General features: G+C 48.3%; 1 protein-coding gene across 1 annotated transcript; it reads left to right on the plus strand.

Moving 5' to 3' along the window:
• The first annotated feature begins 57 nt into the window (after positions 1-57).
• Positions 58-17,601, plus strand: APCDD1L (APC down-regulated 1 like). Its single transcript, XM_053958169.1, has 4 exons — positions 58-380; positions 11,819-11,930; positions 12,630-13,188; positions 15,516-17,601. The coding sequence occupies exons 1-4, from the start codon at positions 344-346 to the stop codon at positions 16,278-16,280; spliced, it is 1,473 nt and encodes a 490-aa protein (XP_053814144.1). The 5' UTR covers positions 58-343; the 3' UTR covers positions 16,281-17,601.
• The last annotated feature ends 407 nt before the right edge of the window (positions 17,602-18,008 follow it).

The following is an 18,008-nucleotide window of genomic DNA, read 5'->3' on the forward strand; positions in this document are numbered from 1 at the left end:
CGGAGTCTCCACCTCTTCTGGCAGCGGGAACCTGTGGCTGCCAAGCTCCATTAAAGCCATCAGCAGCCGGGGGGACGCGCTTCACGGCGAAGGCGGGGTGGGCTGCGGTGCTTTATTTTAAAATATATACTTTTCTTTTTTCGCCCCCCCCCTCCCTCCGCTTTTATCCCTTCGCAAGGCTCGGACTCAGCAGGACGCCTGCGGGCTGAAGCCGGGGTGCCGCCACCGCGGGCACCGGAGGGCCGGAGGCGGCCCATGGCTGCACCGCCGGGCGCCGCGCCCCGCTGAGCTCCGCGGGCACCGGCGGCGATCGCGCCTCTGGCCGGGACACACAGCGGGCACCATGGTCCGGTGCTGGTGGCTCGCAGGGCTGCTCGTAGGTAGGTGCCACCGGCGGCCGGTGCCGTCCCGCGGCGAGAGGACGGGAGGGCGAGCGGGTGGCGGAGTCGGGGTCATACCCTCATGAGGCTCCCCGTCACCTTCCTCACCCATCCGGGCACAGTGAAGGGGCAGGAGCGGGCAGGAGGGTGCAAGGAGTTGGAATGTAACCGGACTGACTTTATAGGGAGTGCAGAGGGACAGCGAGGAGTGTGCAAGAAGTGTGCGAGGAGAGCGCAGCGGACTGGGGAGCAGGATGCAGGAAAATGCAAGGGGAGTGCGAAGAGGGTGCAAAGAAGCGGCGAGGAAGGGGCGAGAGGACCAGGAGGAAGTCGCACGGCGGGTCTCGGTGGAGCAGGAGCCGGGATGGGGATCTCGGGGTGCCCCCGCCCGGGCAGAGGCACCTGGCGCCCGGAGCTCCCCGCTCGCCGCTCCCTGCCCGGGTCACCCTCGGTGCCCGCCCGGCCCGGGCAGGGTTTCCTTCAGCCTCGGTGCCCGCCCGGCCCGAGCAGGGTTTCCTTCAGCCTCGGTGCCCGCCCGGCCCGGGCAGGGTTTCCTTCAGCCTCGGTGCCCGCCCGGCCCGGGCAGGGTTTCCCCGCCGTGCTCCCGCGGAGTGCCGGGAGCTCCGCAGCTCCACCGCCGCTCGCCGGGGCAGGGACGGGCGGGGAGCGCCCCGGAGCCCCGGGTTGCTGCCCCCGAGCTGTGGGATTGAGAGCGGGGACGCCTGAAGCCTTTTCCGAGTGAGCGCCGCGCAGGGATGCCAGAAGGGCTAGCGGTCCGGTGCTCAGCTGGCCAGGGAGGTGCTGGGCTGGGGCTCAGCCTCTGCCTCCCACCCGAGGCTCCCGGAGTGGTTGGGGTCGCTGCCCCCTCCCCAGAGGCAGTCGGGCATCCCCTTTGCCACCGCAACTCGTTCCTGTCCCGAGTGTGGTGCACGGAGAGCACCGAGCAGAGTTTAGCTGCAGGAAGGGCTCAGAGGTGATTTTCGCTGGAGCTGGGAATTCTCCCTGTGAGATTCCAGCACCTGCCCTGGCAAGGGACAACCTCACAAGTAGCCTCATGCTCCAGGGACGTGACTCTGAGCCCCAGCTGTGCAGACAGACTCTCCAAGCAGCACAAGCTGCATCTTTGCAGCTCCCTTTCAGAAAGGCATCTTTCAACCCCACGGTTCTTGGAGCAGTTTCAGAAGAAAAGGTTCTGGCTTAAGAGACCATATGGGAAAACAAAGGCAACTGTGCTGTGAAAAATACACAAAATTATTTCTGTTTACGACAAAGAGCAGAGTCTGAGGGAGACTCCTCTGTCCTCAGACAGTATTTTCTTAGGAAATGCAGAGGAGACCTTTGGCTGAGACTCCTGAACAGAAGGGACAGGTGAAAGGAAGGGTGGGAGGATGTCCCTGAGAGCCCCGTGCAGTCTGGACACTGAAAATCCAGGCACCTGGTTTCTACTGCTCTTTCTACCACTTAGTTCACTCATCTGAGGTTTTGGGCAGCAAATACCACATTGGATCGCCTCTCCAGCTCAGGGCTTAGTGATCAAGGCAAAAGAACTGTGTAGTGACAGCTATTGGACATTACTTGCATGAAGTGTAAAGGACCAGACTATAGAAAGAAATCTCTGAGCAGGGCACTTCTGTAGAGTTACTTTCCTGTTCTCCTTTCGTGTGATCTTTGTTATGTGTTGTTTGCAAAATAAAGCTGAGAAATATGAATCCTCTAAGTATCTTACTAGCTCAAGTTGCTCTGCTTAGGGATCTGTTATACTGCATTATGTAAGGTTACTTTCTGAAGTCTAATTAGAATAATTATTTCTTAAATCCTCATGCAGTTTTTCTTAGTCCGGTCTAACCTAAACTCTCTGCTTCATGCATCTGATGTCAGTGAGAGAATTTCCATTGATTTCAGTAAGAACAGAAACTGAACCTCAGAATAACTGTTTAAATACCAAATCCAGACCCAGAATTCATTAAAATCAAAGCAGGCTTTGCTCACTGCACTGTGAGCAAGACTGGCATTCTGCATTTTGCATAAGGCTGAACATTAGCATGAGCATGACACCAGTGCATAATTAGTTGAAAAACCACTTCAGTTAGGTAACTGGATCTGACTTTGGAGTTTCCTCCAGAAAAGAATCACTCATTCCTGGAAATGTCCCCAGAGACCTGCTGAGTTTTACCTAAGCTTTCATTAAAGTCTGTACATTCCAGTAACACCGTGCTGATATTTTTCATGTGTAGCTTCTCCTACATGATTTTAACTTGAAAGATCTATTCTTGCTTTCAGTGTTTGTTTTTAAGTTTGAAAGTGACAGTGTTGAGGTAAGATAAGATCACCAGTTGCATTCAGTTAAGAGATTAGCAAGAGAATCCTATAAGTGATAGAACAACACTCAGCATAGAGATGTGTGTCTATTTACACAATAATATATCTGTTCTTACTACTAAACCAACATCATTGTCTTTGGTTCAAATATTTATTTGGTTAATGTTTACTTAGCTAATTTTTTTCCCCAAGTTAGTGGCTTTTATTCTTCATTTCTCATGCCAAAAAAAATCAACAACTAATGTGCTATGCTGGATTGTGTGATATGACTCTATTTGTTCTTTCAATAATTATAGGGTTAGCCACGTTTCAAAGTATATGGCTATAGATAAAAACAGGGCTGACATGTAAAAAAAGCACAAGTGAAAAAAATATTGTGTGGTTTCTATATTTTCCCCACGAGCACAAATTGTTGAGTAAGGAGATTTTCAAAAGCCAGAAATTGCTGTGAAGAAAACCAAAGCTGGAATCCAATGCTAGGGGAGGCTGCATCTGGCAGAACAAAGTTTGGAAAGAGGTTTTGCTTTCAGTGGGATCCTGTGTTTCCCCACAACAGAGCATATGTCATCTACAAAGACAACGCTTTCATGGGTGAGATACAATCACTGCTAAAATCAAGCTCAAAATTAGGAAGCACCTATGCAATGCTCTTACACAAGTGCTTTGGTTTTCTTACTCATTTGTTGTGGAAGATAAAGGTATGAAAGAAGAGAAACTTCCTGATTTTAAGATGGTGTATCTCAGATATAATAATCCCAAGAAACTGACAGTGAGAACGTGAGAATTTCAATGTGTAACCCTTCTCTTGTAGGCTAAGAGTGCTGCCAGAAACTGAAAATATGATTCATAGAACAGCTCCTTCTCTTCCCATTTTAAGTTGTGTAAGATCTGAGGGGTTAGTAAGCTGCAATCTGTGGGTTTTTTTCTTTAAGGAGTTAAAAGGTCTCATGGTTTAAAATGCAAAATTAGAGAAGTTCTGTTTCTGTGTCTTAGGAAACCTCTGATATCTATTTGAAATGCCAGAGCTTCAGGGTGTTAAGTGATAAGAGGGTTGAGATCCATCATTATTTTTGAATTTTAACAGGGTGATGGTGTGATAATTGTGGCTTTCATAGTGGTGTTTTCTCATTTTCAGTGAATAGCTTATCGAATCATCACAGTTTAAATTCAGCTGAAACTGAATGCTGCAAAGAAGCTCAGCTCCTGTGGCACTGTTAGAAAGATATTTGGATTGGTGCAACCTCTACTTACAGCTGGTGTGAGGGGACATAAATCAACAGGAGAAGTCTCACCACAGAGTGCTTGAAGAGATTTGCTTGAGTTTAGATTTTAAAATCTTGCTTTAAATTTGAGTGTATGTCAAGCACTGAAAAAGTCCCCCATGGTTTCTCCTGGGTTAATAAGAAACATTGACAAATGTGTGACATTTTGGCCTTGTCTAACTCCAAGACTGTGGTCTTTGGAAGCAGCATTCTCCTGGCCCTCTGGGATCAATGTATACACCAAGCTCCCCACTGAGACAATTGGATTCACCTTGTTCACACTCTCACTAAATCCACAAGTGGATTTAAGACACGGCAAGTTATGGCTTGGCTCTCCCCTGTTGATACAAAAACACAATGACATGTTATTTTTAAAGCTTTTCAGAGAAAAAAAAAATCTTATTTCCCAGTTAGGCTGCCAGGAAAAGACAGACGAAAATATAAATGACAGCAAGGTTTTGCTGCAGAAAAGCTCCCAGAGTTTGTTAGTTTTGAGTAGCACAAGTCCTGTTATTAGATTATGCAGCACGTAGGTTGAATGTCAGCTCTGATTTTAGCATCTGTCGGCCGAGTTTAGGAGAACTGGAACGCATCAAAACTTGGCTAATGTGGACAGGCTAAACAGTAGACTGAAATTTCAGGCTATCTAGAAACCACACCCAGACCCCAAAACACATGTTAGAAGTAACTTTAATTCTGTGCTCCAGCTGAACAAGTAACCTTTTTCTGTGGTCACTTGTGGCTCTAAGTTAAACGTGTATATTGCTGGTGTGGGCTCTGGATCAGTTTCCCTCCTTTCTGCAGAGCTTTTTTCCTGAGGATGCTTTCTGCTGTGACTGCTTTTGAATGCCCATCTCATCCTTGGCTTTGCAGGAGCCAAGTAGCCTCAGAATATTAGATCCTATTAGATCCTATTTTTATTACTATAAACAGTATCCTTGCAGCAGCGCCAAGAGTCCTGTTGTGTTAGGTGCTAAATAAAGAGAGAACAAAAGGATTGTTCTTGCTTTAGTGGGTTTATAACCTAATTTCCTGGACTTAGATTTTCAGCAGTGAGTACTTGACATGGTAGGGACCTGCTGGGATTCCCATAGTTTAGTACCTATTGCAGTTGCTTAGGTCTCTATGTCCCAAAATGCCTTTGTGCATCTGGCCCTCATTTCTAGTCCCATGGAGGCCAGGCAGGGATTCTGAAGAGCAGGACAGTGAACAATGTGCTTACACAGGAGAGCAGCTGTCCCCCGTGGGAGCAGGGAACTGGGGCGGCTCCATAGCAGTGGGAGACTGAAAGGCCACTCAAATTATCCTGCCAACTCCCTGCCAAGAGCGGGTTGTTCCCCGCTGAACTAATGCTTTGCTCAATCCCTCAAATCCTGCCAAGCAAGTGGACTTATGTTGCCTACTACATTGTGCCTTGAGAAGTTCACTCTGCCTTACAAGCCACATGTTTTTCCTCTCTTCATTCACTCCCAACAGAATCTTTTTATTCACTGCAAGGAATTCCTTCCTTTCCTTGGTGTTTGTGCTTTGTGAATATTTATAGGCTGTTATCATATCCATCTTGCTCAGCCAGGCTATATGTACTTTGCTCTTTTAATCTTCCTTTGTAACTCAATCCCTCCCACCCCCTCATCATTTTTTGTTGTTCTACTCTCAACCCCCGCCAGTTCCAGTTGCTCATTTTGCTTTGGGTAAATGCTGTATTTATGTTAATATTATGTAGTGGGTGGTCCTCTCTACACTCATGGTCCATGTGAGTGATTTAGACATTTGAAATGAGGTTGACATTTTATAGCCAAGCCACGGCTGATTACTGGTTCTGCTCTTCAAAGCACTCCAGGAAAAAATATGCTTAGCCATCACTATTAGAAATGGCCATGATAGCCACTAATAAAGTGTCTGTGCAGGGGTTCAGGGGTATTGCCAAATCCTGCATGGGTGCTCTATACATTCAAAACAACAGTGTGGCATTAATTTCACATCCATGTGCTGATTTTTTCTGTTGGGTTTCTGACTCATCTGAATTAAAGAATCCAGATGTAATATTTGCCATTTGGTAAGAATGTGAATTCTGGTTAGAATTTAACTGAGTCATGATGGTACCGTGGGGTACCAATGTTCAGCCTTGGACTGAATTGTTTTGTTTTTGTTTTGGAAAAAAAATGCTTCCCTCCATGTGCTCTCCCCAGCCTCTCACTGTTTAGGCACCCAGGGAGTTAGAGATTTCACTGTGGTCTCACCTATCTCACCAAATTGAAATTCAAACTTTCAGCAGTTCTCAAGTAAAAAAGCTCTAACATCACCTTTCTTTCCTTTGTTTTCTTTTGGGTTTTGGTTACATATTTACCTGTGCCAGACTTCCATGGCAATACTGATCGGAGTTTAACACAAGTCACGGTATGTTCATGCTGTGAGTTCTCAGGTTTTGGCTCACAGCAGGACCCTGTTCTCAACCCTCTTGCCCTCTCTCCTGTCCCTAGCTGGGCTGCCCAGTGCAGGGCTGGCAGCAGGACAGGCTCTGAGCTAAGGGCCAGTTACCCCTGAGCTGACCACAGTGGCTGGGCCAGCTGGGGCCATTGGGCTGCATGGAATTGCTGCTCTGTTCTCCAGTAAATCTTTTGACGCTGATCAGTTTAGCTGTAGAAAAGGCATAGACTGGTCTGAATCTGTGCAGCATCTGGGGTTGAGAAGGAGGAACATGAAGTGAAATGGCTCCTGTCCCTGTCAGGACAGCAAGGATGTTGTGAGTAGAGCTCTGTTGTTTAACAAGGATGTTTTTTGGTAAGCATAAACTGCAGGAGAGATCTTGGGAGGGTGGACTCACATCTGGCGCTTGTGCTTTGGTGTGTCACCACAAGTCCTCTGTGCCAGCTCTTACATGTCCTGCTTAGTTCACCCCATTCGAGAATATCACGATCTGTAAGGTCCTTTCCAACCCAAATCATTCTGTGAGTCCCCCTATCCCATTTCTCCTTCTTTCCTCAGACAGAGTGTTACTGTCAGTTTATGGGGATGGGCATCTTCTGAATAAGGTGCTGATGAGACCTTTCCTACTTACAGACTCCAGTAAAACTGGGACCAAGCCCTTGAATCCCATTTACAGTGTTAGGCTTGGTTGTCTTTAGGGTAAAGAGCAGAGAGGCAGTTTTAAGAAGCCATTTAATTTAAATGTAGTTTATACTGAAGATCTTTGGGGTACTTCTCTTTCCTCCCCTTCCCTACCACAAATCCCATCTGTCTTGTCATCTGTTGCTGGACATGACACTTAACAAGAAAAGTACACGATTCCATGATTCCAAGAGCAAAATATTTTCTTCTCGAGTGCTTTTAAAACCCCCAGGCAACTCAACACAAGCCCTTCACTATTTTAATATTGGATATGAGACAGAGCAGGCAGAGCTTAGAACAAAGCCGGCTAAAACCATAGAACGGGATGTCTAAACTCATATGCCATTGTGCTAAATGTATGTGGTGAAAGTATGTTTTGAAAACTTCTCTAAAATCCCAAACTATTTGGGACTTTTGAGTCAGCTGAGTTTCCTCTTAGGATCTGCAGGATTTCATGCGTGATTATGCTCAGCTGTGCAGAGGAAACTCAGGGTGATGCTCTGCAATGATAGTTCATGGGTAATACAGTTACTGTGGCAGCCTTGAGGGCATAACTGAGAAACATTTAGTGAATTCAAAGCATTTCATGAATATCATGAACTGAGCACCAGACTGGTGAAACAGCTAAATTTGAATATACCCGTTTTACAGACAAATAAGAGAAGGGATGAATAATAGAAATACTTTTCCAGAAACCAAACAGTGCTCCAGTGAAAGCACTGGCATCCTCCCTCAACCACTTGACCACATTCTGGCTTCAGTTCAGGGAGGCATTACTAATCAGGAAAAATGCTCATGCACTGGCTTAATTTCAAGCACATGCTTAAGTTTCACTGCAACCAATTAGACTTAAGCGTGTGCTTAAGTCCTGTCCTGAACTGTGTTCAATTTGCATATCGGCAAAATGCAAGGTTCTGCTCTGATACAGTTTTCCATCCCCAGGGGGTTATATTTAAATTTTATAATATTATAATATAAAATTTGTCTCTTCCCACAGAGCTATTCTCTTGGGAATGCCTTTTTCTGAGTGAATTAAAGGCACCACTAACTTAATCTCCACACAAATGCAAGAAAAATTGATTTGCTAAATACGACCATTTTGTTTGCTTCTAAAAGAATGCTTATTCCTTTAGTGGCTAACCCAAAATCCATTCTGTGTGCTCTCATGAGAGAAAAATGCTAAAGAAACACTGTTTTGCTGTGTTAATGAAGTCTGTGTGGAAAAGTGTAATTCACTTATGCAAAATACTTTGATATATTTCTTATCGCCTATTTCTTTCCAGTCTGAACATTCCTCAGAAAATATCAAAGGTTTTATGTCATCTCTAAATGAAGAAATGGGTAATGTTCCGTGACTTCAGGCCCTGATCTTATCCCTGTGAATGGGTGACTAACTGAAACATTAGAATTATAAATGGGAATGATAAATTCTGGCCATAGGAGGCAATAACGTGTAACAGATTAAACAATCTAGCTCTGGAGAAGAGCTGATCCACAGTAACTAATTTGTTGCAAACTGTAATATATGCATTTTCTCCTCCATTTATGAAGAAGCAGATGTGTGACTCAACTTTGCTTTTTTCCAGAGTCAATCTGCTTGGGGAAGCACAAACAAGATTTGTTTCCAAGGAGGAATATGACAGCATTTCTCTCTTGGTTGATGGTTTTTTCCTTTAGAAGTGAGAAGTGGCTCTGCATCTGGAGCACACAGCTCTTGTGTAGCACAAGGCTCTCATTTCCAGGCTTGGCCGTTTCCTCAGAATCTTCCACCTTAATTTTACCAACAATTTACTGTGAGGATAATTTGAGAATTTCCAGTTCTGCCCTTTTTATCATTTGATGCCATGGATCTGATTTTCCTGAAAGTAGTTTGTACAAGCGAGGGTTGGAACGGCCGGTCAGCAGCTGCTGCTGGTGCTGTTTGCTCAAGGCATGGTCTGGTTTGTGCTGATGGCAATGATGAGCAGTTCCCGGCTCTGCCACTCCTGAGTGCTCGTGCAGCCCCTTGCTCCAAGGCTTTGGGCTGGTCCTTGGGATGCAGCACGCACTGGAAGGCTGGGAAAAGCCCCTGTTTTGTCTAAGTGCTGTGCTGGGGAGCTCTCTGGAAACGCTTGTGGTTAATCGATACAGACGGACGGCAGAGCGAGCGAGGAGGAGAGAGAGATCACAGGCTTTTTTTTTTTAGATTTTCCTATGAATGAGGATTTTTGTCTTGAAGATGAATTGTGAATAATTTCTTCCTCCTGTCTGAGCACTCTATAGAGCAGTTAATTTGTGTCTCTCTTAAGAAGGAGGAGCTGCTCTGATGCGCTTTACCAGGGGCTGAGTAACAGAGTGACATATGAGTGACAGCCACTTTATGCTGCTCTTGGAATAGAGAGGTGCTCTAACTACAGATTTTACGTCTGGGACTAAACTTTTCCAGCTTGAAAGGATATTTGGATCTGGTGGGGCTGAAGTATTTGAAAGAGAAAAAAGCAGCCACAAATTTTGGATACAAGCCAATAGCTTTTAGTTTGAGGATGCATCCAGCTTGGAGTCTTGTGCACAATTAAGTAAGACAAAATCCTTAGGAATTCCCATCATGTCAAATATTTACATTCTGAAGGGTTTTTTTTTTCTTTTTTTTTTTTAGTTTCCCCATGAAGTTTGATCCTGATTATAAAAATTCCCTTTTGTATTGAATGTGTCAAAATGCAGTGCTTGCATTGCCAAAGTGTCTTTGCTCCCAAACAATGTAGACTGTTAGTGTTTCTGCCAAGAGTAGCACGAAGGGTTCAGCGAGATATTGAAGCTTCTGCTGCAATAAACACAGGCAGAGCTCAGTTTGTGAGTTGACTGGGTTATATTGTGTGTATTTTATAGTTGCATTCTATGTATCTATAGACTGCACTGATACCTCTAGAGTCTTTCTGTGGTTATGGGCAAAAGCAAATTTGACCCTTATGTCCATTATTACCTCTAATATAAATACAGTTATTTTTTTAGTTTATGGTATTCTCTAGGATAATAATTGTGTGTTTGTTTGAAGTGTGGTTCAGTTTGGACTGCCCTTGTTCTGATGACTCTCCAGTATTTAGGTCTCTTAGGGCAGTCAAATGAATCTTGGCATATTCTGAGTGTGAGTTTAAAAAAAAGCCCCGGGAGTAGGGAGCACACAGGACCACAGAGCAAAGCCATGGCAGAGCTGGGATGAGGATACAGATCCCCAGCTCCTAATGGCTCTCCTAAATAGGCACCCATGGGGCAGCCTCACACATGCTGCAGCTGCCAAATTAGAGGTTTAACTAATAGCAGTGGGTTTTGTCATCCCATATTTTCCCATTTTCACATGAAGAATCACAGGAACTGCACTTTAGGAAGCACGAGTGCAAGCAATTGTGAAGGAGTTGGCTGTGCCTGCTCACCTCGTCCAGCCCTTAAGGATGGTAAGAGCAGTGCAGTTGTGAGTCTGCTCCCAAAAGAGCCCTAAACTCTAATAATGTGTCTTTCCAGCTGTTTCATGCACTCCAGAGCAAGGGGAGGTACCAGAAAATGCAAGACTGGTTTCCCTGGCCTTTGGGTACTGCTCTCCTGCTTCACTGGGGCTTCCCTTTCCAAGCGTTTATTCCTTTTGTGGTAGTTCAGGCTTTGTGTGCTTAAGTCTACACAAATCTATTTCAAGTGACCTGTAAAACCTTCACAAATGGCAGCACCATAGTGAAGTGGCTGAATTTGAACATCAGATAGAATTCTGAAGTTATTGAGTAGGAACCCCTCTCCTTTCAGAGGGGATTTAGTGGGGCTCCCTCTCCAGGAGCCTCTGACTTGCACAGCAGACATTTAATTACCAAATTCCCACTTTACTTGGTCCAGAGCTTGTGTATTGTGACTGTGTGTGTTCATCTCCTTGGCTGAAGCACAGGGTGTGCAAACCTTTCACATCCTCATTCTGTGGGAAGGTGACACATAGATATTGGATCTTTTGTTCCAGCTGATAGGCAGGCTGGAAAGCAACCTGTGTCCTAACACTGGTATGGAGTGAATAAAAGTTGGCTTCAAAATGTCCAGCACACTCCCGGGTAAAATGCAAAGTACAGCTGGAGCAAGCGAACTCCATCTGGGCTCATAAAGCCCTGGCTGGGCTGAGCTCCACCAGGACCAGGGTCAGCTGTACCACAGAGAATCAGTGGGGTTTCGGGAGGAGCTTCACCGAGAGCTCATTCCACAGTGCCACGAGGAGGGAAATCCCAAGTTCCTTAGAGAAGCAAGCCCGCAATGAGCACCACAGAGTGCTTAAGCAAAGAGTGAATAATATATAGGAATATATGTACATATGTGTGCGTGCATGCAAAGGTCTTCAGGATTTAGCTGAGTGTTCACACATTCCCTAAGCCAATAACATCCGTTGTTATGGGAAATGAGGTAAGTGACAGAATTACTGTCCTTATGGCGGGCGACAGGCGAGGCCAGCGTTCCCATGCTGTAATTCTCCGTTCCAGCCACTACCTCAACAATAGCATGAGAGGGGAAGAACACGAACAAAAGGCACACGGTTTTATTTCAGGATTTCATCTAAAAACCAGTTGGACTCAGATGAAACTCAAGTCGGAAAACTTGAGTGAAATAAAACCCCCTGTGTGTCCTTAGCTAAGGGTTTGGTGCTGAGCGAGCCCGCCCGGGGTCCGTTCGTCGTGCGGGGGCTCGGCGGTCGGGGGGCTCCGCTCCGCGCTCCCCCCGGGCTGACCCCGCTCCCCCCGTGTCCCGCAGCCTGCGCGGCCGCGGAGCCGCGCTGCCGCCAGCAGCTGCGCCACCTGCAGGACAGCGCCGGGATCGCCGCGCGGCTGCCGCCCCGCCTGGAGGGGCGCTGGGTCTCCACCGGGTAAGGCACCCCCAGAGCGAGCCCGGGAACGCGCCCCAAGCCCTGGGAAGGCACCCCAATACCCTGGGAACGCGCCCAAAACCCCTGACAGTGCACCCCTAAAACCATGGGGAAGATATCCCATACCCTGGGAAAGAGCATCCATCTCAAAGCGCCCCAGATCCCTGGGAACGCGCCCTTAACACCCCGGGTAAGACACCTCGTTCACCTGGGAAGGCACTTCCATCCACTGGGAACTCATCCCCAGACCCCGGAGGATCTCAGAATGGACCCCTAAAGGCCCCAGCCCCTCAGCACAGCTCCTGCCCCCAGTACAGCAAACCGTCAGGCAACAAGAAGAGAGTTTCCTTCTCCCCTTCCCCAAGCCCTCATTCCCATCTGGAGGAAGGCTGGGACCCCCGGCTGTCCCTAGAACCTCCTGCCACTTCCCCATCGGGGTGCAGCTCGAACGGGCAGAGCAGCCCTGATTCCTGCTGCCTTCCGCACTCCTCCTGTGGAGATGCCTGAAGTGTAAGGTCTCTGTCCATCACTTTCAGATTTTAGTAGCAGATGCCCGGACTGTAAAGCCACCCAAGGGTGTGTGGGAGGCTCTTGCCCAGGAAGCTGATTCCACCTCTGCTCGCCCCTCTCCCACACCCCGGCTGCCCTGGGAGGGATTTCTCCCCGTTCCGCCGTGGCTCAGCGCTGCCTTCCCCGCAGGTGTGAGGTGCGGCCGGGACCCGAGTTCCTGACCCGATCCTACCTCTTCTACACCAACCGGCTCTTCAAGGCTCTCCAGTTCTACTACTGGGACCCGTCCTGCCGCGACCCCTCCTACTCGCTGGTCATCAAGGGCAAGCTCCGGCTGCGCCAGGCCTCCTGGATCACCCGCGGGGCCACCGAGGCCGACTACCACCTCCACAAAGTGGGCATCGTGTTCCACAGCCAGAAGGCCATGCGGGAGGTGGCCTCCTGGATCAACCAGACCTCTGGCGAGGGCTGCCGCGGGTTCCTGCCCCCGGGGCGCTCCTGGGCTCCCGGGGCCCTGTACGAGGTGCTGAGCGCCAAGACGGAGCGCGACTGCACCGCGGCGCTGGGCTTCGCCATGCACGAGCTGAGCCTGGTGCGCGTGGAGAGGCACTTCCAGCCGCTGCTGCAGCCGCAGCAGAGCGGGAGCCGGCTGGTGGAGGAGCTGTACCTGGGGGACATCCACACGGACTGGGGGGAGAGGCTGCACTACCGCCCCACCGGCTACCAGCGCCCCTTGCAGAGCGCCCTGGTAAGGGTGAGGCCTTTGCACGGTCCCCTCACTGCATCAGCGCTTTGCCAGCCATTCCCTGGCGGTTCGAGTAGCACCTGGCAGCACTCGGGCCCCGCAGTCCCAGGGACACGCGGGTGAGGCGGTGCGGGGCTGCAGGGGTGGGATCCCGGGGCATGCGGGGTTCACTCTGCCTTCCTGAGAGAACGGGATGGGTGAAAGCTCAGCAAAACCAACATGGGAAACAAGCCTGCACTGACATGGGCCTGGAGCTACCAGCTTCTGTTTGGCCATGTTTTCCGAGGAAATGCAGTTTCCTTGTTTCCTGCACCAAAGTCAGTGAAGGCTTCAGGCTGCACATTGTTAGAGCCCGTCTGCTCTGCCCTTCATCTGCTCTGCCCTCTCCTTGCTCCTTGGGGTGTGCTCCAGGCTGAGGGGAACAAGGGATCTGCCGTTAACTCTTCAGCCCTTGCTGCAATGCCAGTAGCACAGGAACTTGCCCTCAGTGCGATAATGTTATTACACAGAAATCAGACTTCCATTTTGACACACATAAAACTGAGCAGCAGACTTGGTTACCTTTTATTCTACTTTATTTTGTTTTATAGTGACTTAGTTTATTCCCAGGAAAGCAGCTTCCCATCCAAATCGAAGCTGATCAAATTAGAAATGGTGGAGCAGTGAGATGGGGTGAAAAAACCTCTCTGAACTTTGCCAGATAGAAGGGAAATAAATGAAAAAAAAATTACTTTGCTGCAGCATTTCCCCACACCTCAAACTAGACCAACTGAACTTTGAAAAACACAGAGAAATGCCCCTCCCTCTCAAAAGTAACATTCTCAAATTGGTTAAACTTGTATTATCTTGGGCCAAAACCATATATATGAGCAAAACCAGATGGTAAACATAAACACTTTAAAAAGTTAATTTAAAACCAAACCTAAAGATACTGAAATCCACTCTCTGAATACAGCCCTGTAATTAATCAGCCAACAGCTCTCCAATGGACCTGCACATGATGTCACCACTTGGCCATAATTAGAAGCTGCCATACATTAGAAATAACTTCACACGACTGGTTTAAGCAAGTAAGGGTTTTGGCTCCATGTCCATAGTGATAATTTTATCGGGCACAGGATTTTTCTTTTTAAATTTTTTTTTCTGTGAACTGACATCCATTTGCCTGTGCTGGTGAGTTACACAGCTATGTCAGGAATTATTTTTTAACTCTCTTTTTGAAAATATCACTCTTTTCCCCTTAAATTTATATCTGTTTTAAAGAAACCCATTCTCCCCAAATTACCTTTCATTATCAAAGAATTTCCTGCCTAAGGAGAGCATATATATTTGCCAACTTCTGGGATTATTTAGCCATAATGTACTGTGTACTGTCAGCACTCATTACTGTGACAGTAGCAGTAAAGCAAGCTGAAAATGACTAAATTACAGTAGACTCCAATCAACTTGCATGTAAATTACCCACCCTACAGTTAACTACTGAGTTATTTAACCTTCTTGCCTATGACAGTTCAGTAAAGATTAGCTCGTGTTCTAGAAAATTATATAATGTTCCAACCCTGCTTATTTAAAAATAAATCAGTTGTGATATATGAAGTACAAGAAAAATTTCCAAGCTACACAAAACCCCTGCTGGCAGCGGATCAGGGGCAGGGCTGGTTTGACTCAGAGCTCTGCACCGGCGGGGAAGCGAAGGTCGGGGCCTCCTTCTGCAGAGGGTCCTTTTCTTCTCCCGTTCTGGCTGCTGGGAAAACCCCGCGTCCCCCTCCCTCCCCTCCCGGCTTATCCCGGTCCTCCCCCGCATCCCTGGACGTGGGAACACGGGCAGGAACGGGGCGAGGGGGAGGCAGAACACCTTGGGCTGTCCTGGAGATGCTGCAGCTCCGGGAGCTTCCCACGGCCAGATGTCACAGCCTCCTTCATTCCCAAAATCTGCGGCGTCGTTCTGTTCTGGCACCGCCCAGCGCCCTCATCCTCACCCAGCTCGCCATGGAAAACCGATGGGGAACACCCTGGATGTCCCGAGGGAGCGTTCCCCGTCCTGGCAGCGGCTCTGCCCTTGCCTGTCCTCAGCAGCCCCGGCACGGGGCGGCCGCAGGGCACAGCCCGGTGTCCTTGGGCTACCAGAATAGCAAAGAGCAGGGCAGCGCTTTATCCCCTTAATCTGCTCGGCAGCCTCTGCCAAGCTCCCCGCAGTTCCGCACCCTGCTGTGGGCGAGGGGAGTCGCAGCTTTTGAAATATTCTAGAAGGGTTTTTTGTTTTGGTTTGGTTTGGTTTGGTTTTTTTTTACTTCCCAGTTGGCAGAACTGTTATTTTCTGTCTCCTGCAGCACCACGTGCACCCCTGCCCGGCGTGTGGGATCATCTCCAGGGCCGATGAGCACCACCCCCCGATCCTGCCCGCCCGAGCCGCGCTGCCCATGCAGCTCAGCGGCAGCTGGGTCAGCACCCACTGCGAGGTCCGCCCGGCCGTGCTCTTCCTCACCAGGTACTTCACATTCCACGGCAACAACCACACCTGGGAAGGGCACTACTATCACTACTCCGACCCGCTCTGCAGGCAGCCCACGTTCACCATCTACGCCTCCGGGCACTACAGCCAGGGCATCCCCTCCTCCAAGGTGCGGGGCGGCACCGAGCTGGCTTTTAAAGTCACCCAGGCTCGGGTGACGCCGATGGACCAGGTGACGGTGGTGATGCTCAACTCCTCGGAACCGGGAAGCTGTGGGCTGGCGGGCTCCTGGAGCGCCGGGGTGGAGCAGGATATAACACCCACGAACGGATGTTTGGCTCTGGGCATCAAGCTGCCCCACACCGAGTACGAGCTGTTCAAAACCGAGCAGGACACGCAGGAGCGCAGCCTCCTCTACATCGGGGAGCGGCCCACGGACGGCTCCAGCCCCGACAGCCCTGACAAGCGACCCACGTCCTACCAGGCCCCTCTGATCCAGTGTGCTGCAGGCTCAGAGGAATTCTCCAACTACATTAGTCTGAAATACGTGGGAAGAAAGGATGCTAACGGGATCGAAGCACTAAAACCTTTGCCTGTGGCCTTTTTATTGTTTATAGCACTTCTGTTTTTAAGATGGGACTAGTTATCTCTTCAGGTACAGTGCAGAATTCAGATAAATCTTGGTGCTAGCGTGATTTTTATATCCTTCAAATGAGCACATCTGGAATCAGTTTTACTCAGATTTGGAAACACTTTTTAAAAACACCCAACAGTGAATGAAGCCAAGGAGATATGCCTGACTCCACACTGTTTGTCCTGTGGCTTTATTGCCTAATCTCTCCTCTTTGCGTGCAAATTTAATGTACTGACACGGATGCACTGCACATTGCAACAGATAATTTAGCAGCATGAGGGGGGAAAAAAGTGACATCAATTAAAATTGCTCCTTTGAGCTTTTGACATTGCTAAGATTTAATCAAGAGCTTGATTCAGATGTAATTCAAACATCCAAAGTGTTGGCTGCTGAGTTTCTTTGAGGTTAAGTTCCCTCCCATCACACTCCTTTTTGCTGTTCATGCAAATTTAATCTGCAGAGTCAGTCAGCAATAAACAGTCAGCAAGTGTTCTTGAGAAGGGCACGGTTCACGTGCCTCTTGCAGTTTACAGATATTTTCTGCACTTTGCCTGTGTATGTCACACACAGGGACCCACAAACACTTGGAGATGCCCAGAAGAACTCTCACAGAGGGCTCGACTTTTCCACCTGACCCTGGGCATAGATTACAGTAGATAGAAAACACTTCAGTGCACAGCAGCTCCAAGCCACTGCATCCCTGCTGTGTTACCCCAGCTCTCCAGTGCAGTGCTGGCCTGGCTGAGCCATCAGCAGTGTCCCCGTGTCACTGCTGCCATGCCTGGCACAGGCACCGTCACCATGTGCCCTGGGAAGGGAAAGATCCCTCACCAGCCTTCTCAGGCCGTGCATTTCCACTGCCTCCTTCTCAGTAACTGGCACAGCAGTTGTTATTCCAGCTCTCCTCTCAAAGTGTCACTTCCAGCCTCATTCCTGTACAGATGTTTTATAAATCTGCCTCTGGTGAACAATGAGCTGAAGAGATGCTCAGATCAGACAGCACAGTCAGGTCAAACTGATTCCTACTGACAAGCAGGACAAATGATGAAATTATATTCCCTGTCTGCTGCAGCTAAGCATCATATAACTTCCTCGAGAAGCCCTTCTCCAGCAGCTAAATCCTCTCCAAATAAGCCTATATATCTTACCCACAAAAGGTATTTTGTTAAAGCAGCTATGCAGTAGCCACCTTCTTAATGCTGTATTTACAAACTTGCAGCTTGTACTTAGATAAATTATGTGGTTTATAACACAAAAATACTTTGGGGCGATCTGTACATTAATAATTCAAATGAGATGCTTATTAAATGCATTACAGTTGTGACATAAATGTTGTCAGCATGTTCACATGTTCCAGGCATGACCCAACATTAGTCATGCACATAAACAGTTCTACTTGAAGGTGATACACAAAAGGGCCAGGCTTGGCTGCCTTGTCTTGGGTTCCCTCCCTAATCCCTGGAGACTTCAGCAGGCAAATCTTATTTCCAATCTTGTTGGTTGTGTTTTCTTCCCTGCTGCTGCATGGAGATCCACGGGCAACTGGAAGTGATCTCATTGGAGGGGATGTTCTCATCAGCATGCTGTGAACTGGGGCCAGTCCTGGGCAGCTCAGCTGCACCTCCTGTAAGCCACGCACTGACAGAACTTTTCCTTCAGGAGTTTCCCATCACTGTGCTCACCACAGCTCAGGGAAATGCTCCTGTGGCTCCCATTAGCACGGGTACCTGTTCTGCA

The sequence above is a fragment of the Vidua chalybeata genome, chromosome 17 (assembly GCF_026979565.1).
Source record: "Vidua chalybeata isolate OUT-0048 chromosome 17, bVidCha1 merged haplotype, whole genome shotgun sequence".
NCBI classification, from domain to species: domain Eukaryota; kingdom Metazoa; phylum Chordata; class Aves; order Passeriformes; family Viduidae; genus Vidua; species Vidua chalybeata.

Coding starts and splice junctions, on each gene's coding strand:
- APCDD1L (XM_053958169.1), top strand. CDS start 344: ATGGTCCGGTGCTGGTGGCTCGCAGGGCTGCTCGTAG. Junction 381..11,818: donor GCTCGCAGGGCTGCTCGTAG/GTAGGTGCCACC, acceptor CGTGTCCCGCAG/CCTGCGCGGCCGCGGAGCCG. Junction 11,931..12,629: donor GGGCGCTGGGTCTCCACCGG/GTAAGGCACCCC, acceptor CCTTCCCCGCAG/GTGTGAGGTGCGGCCGGGAC.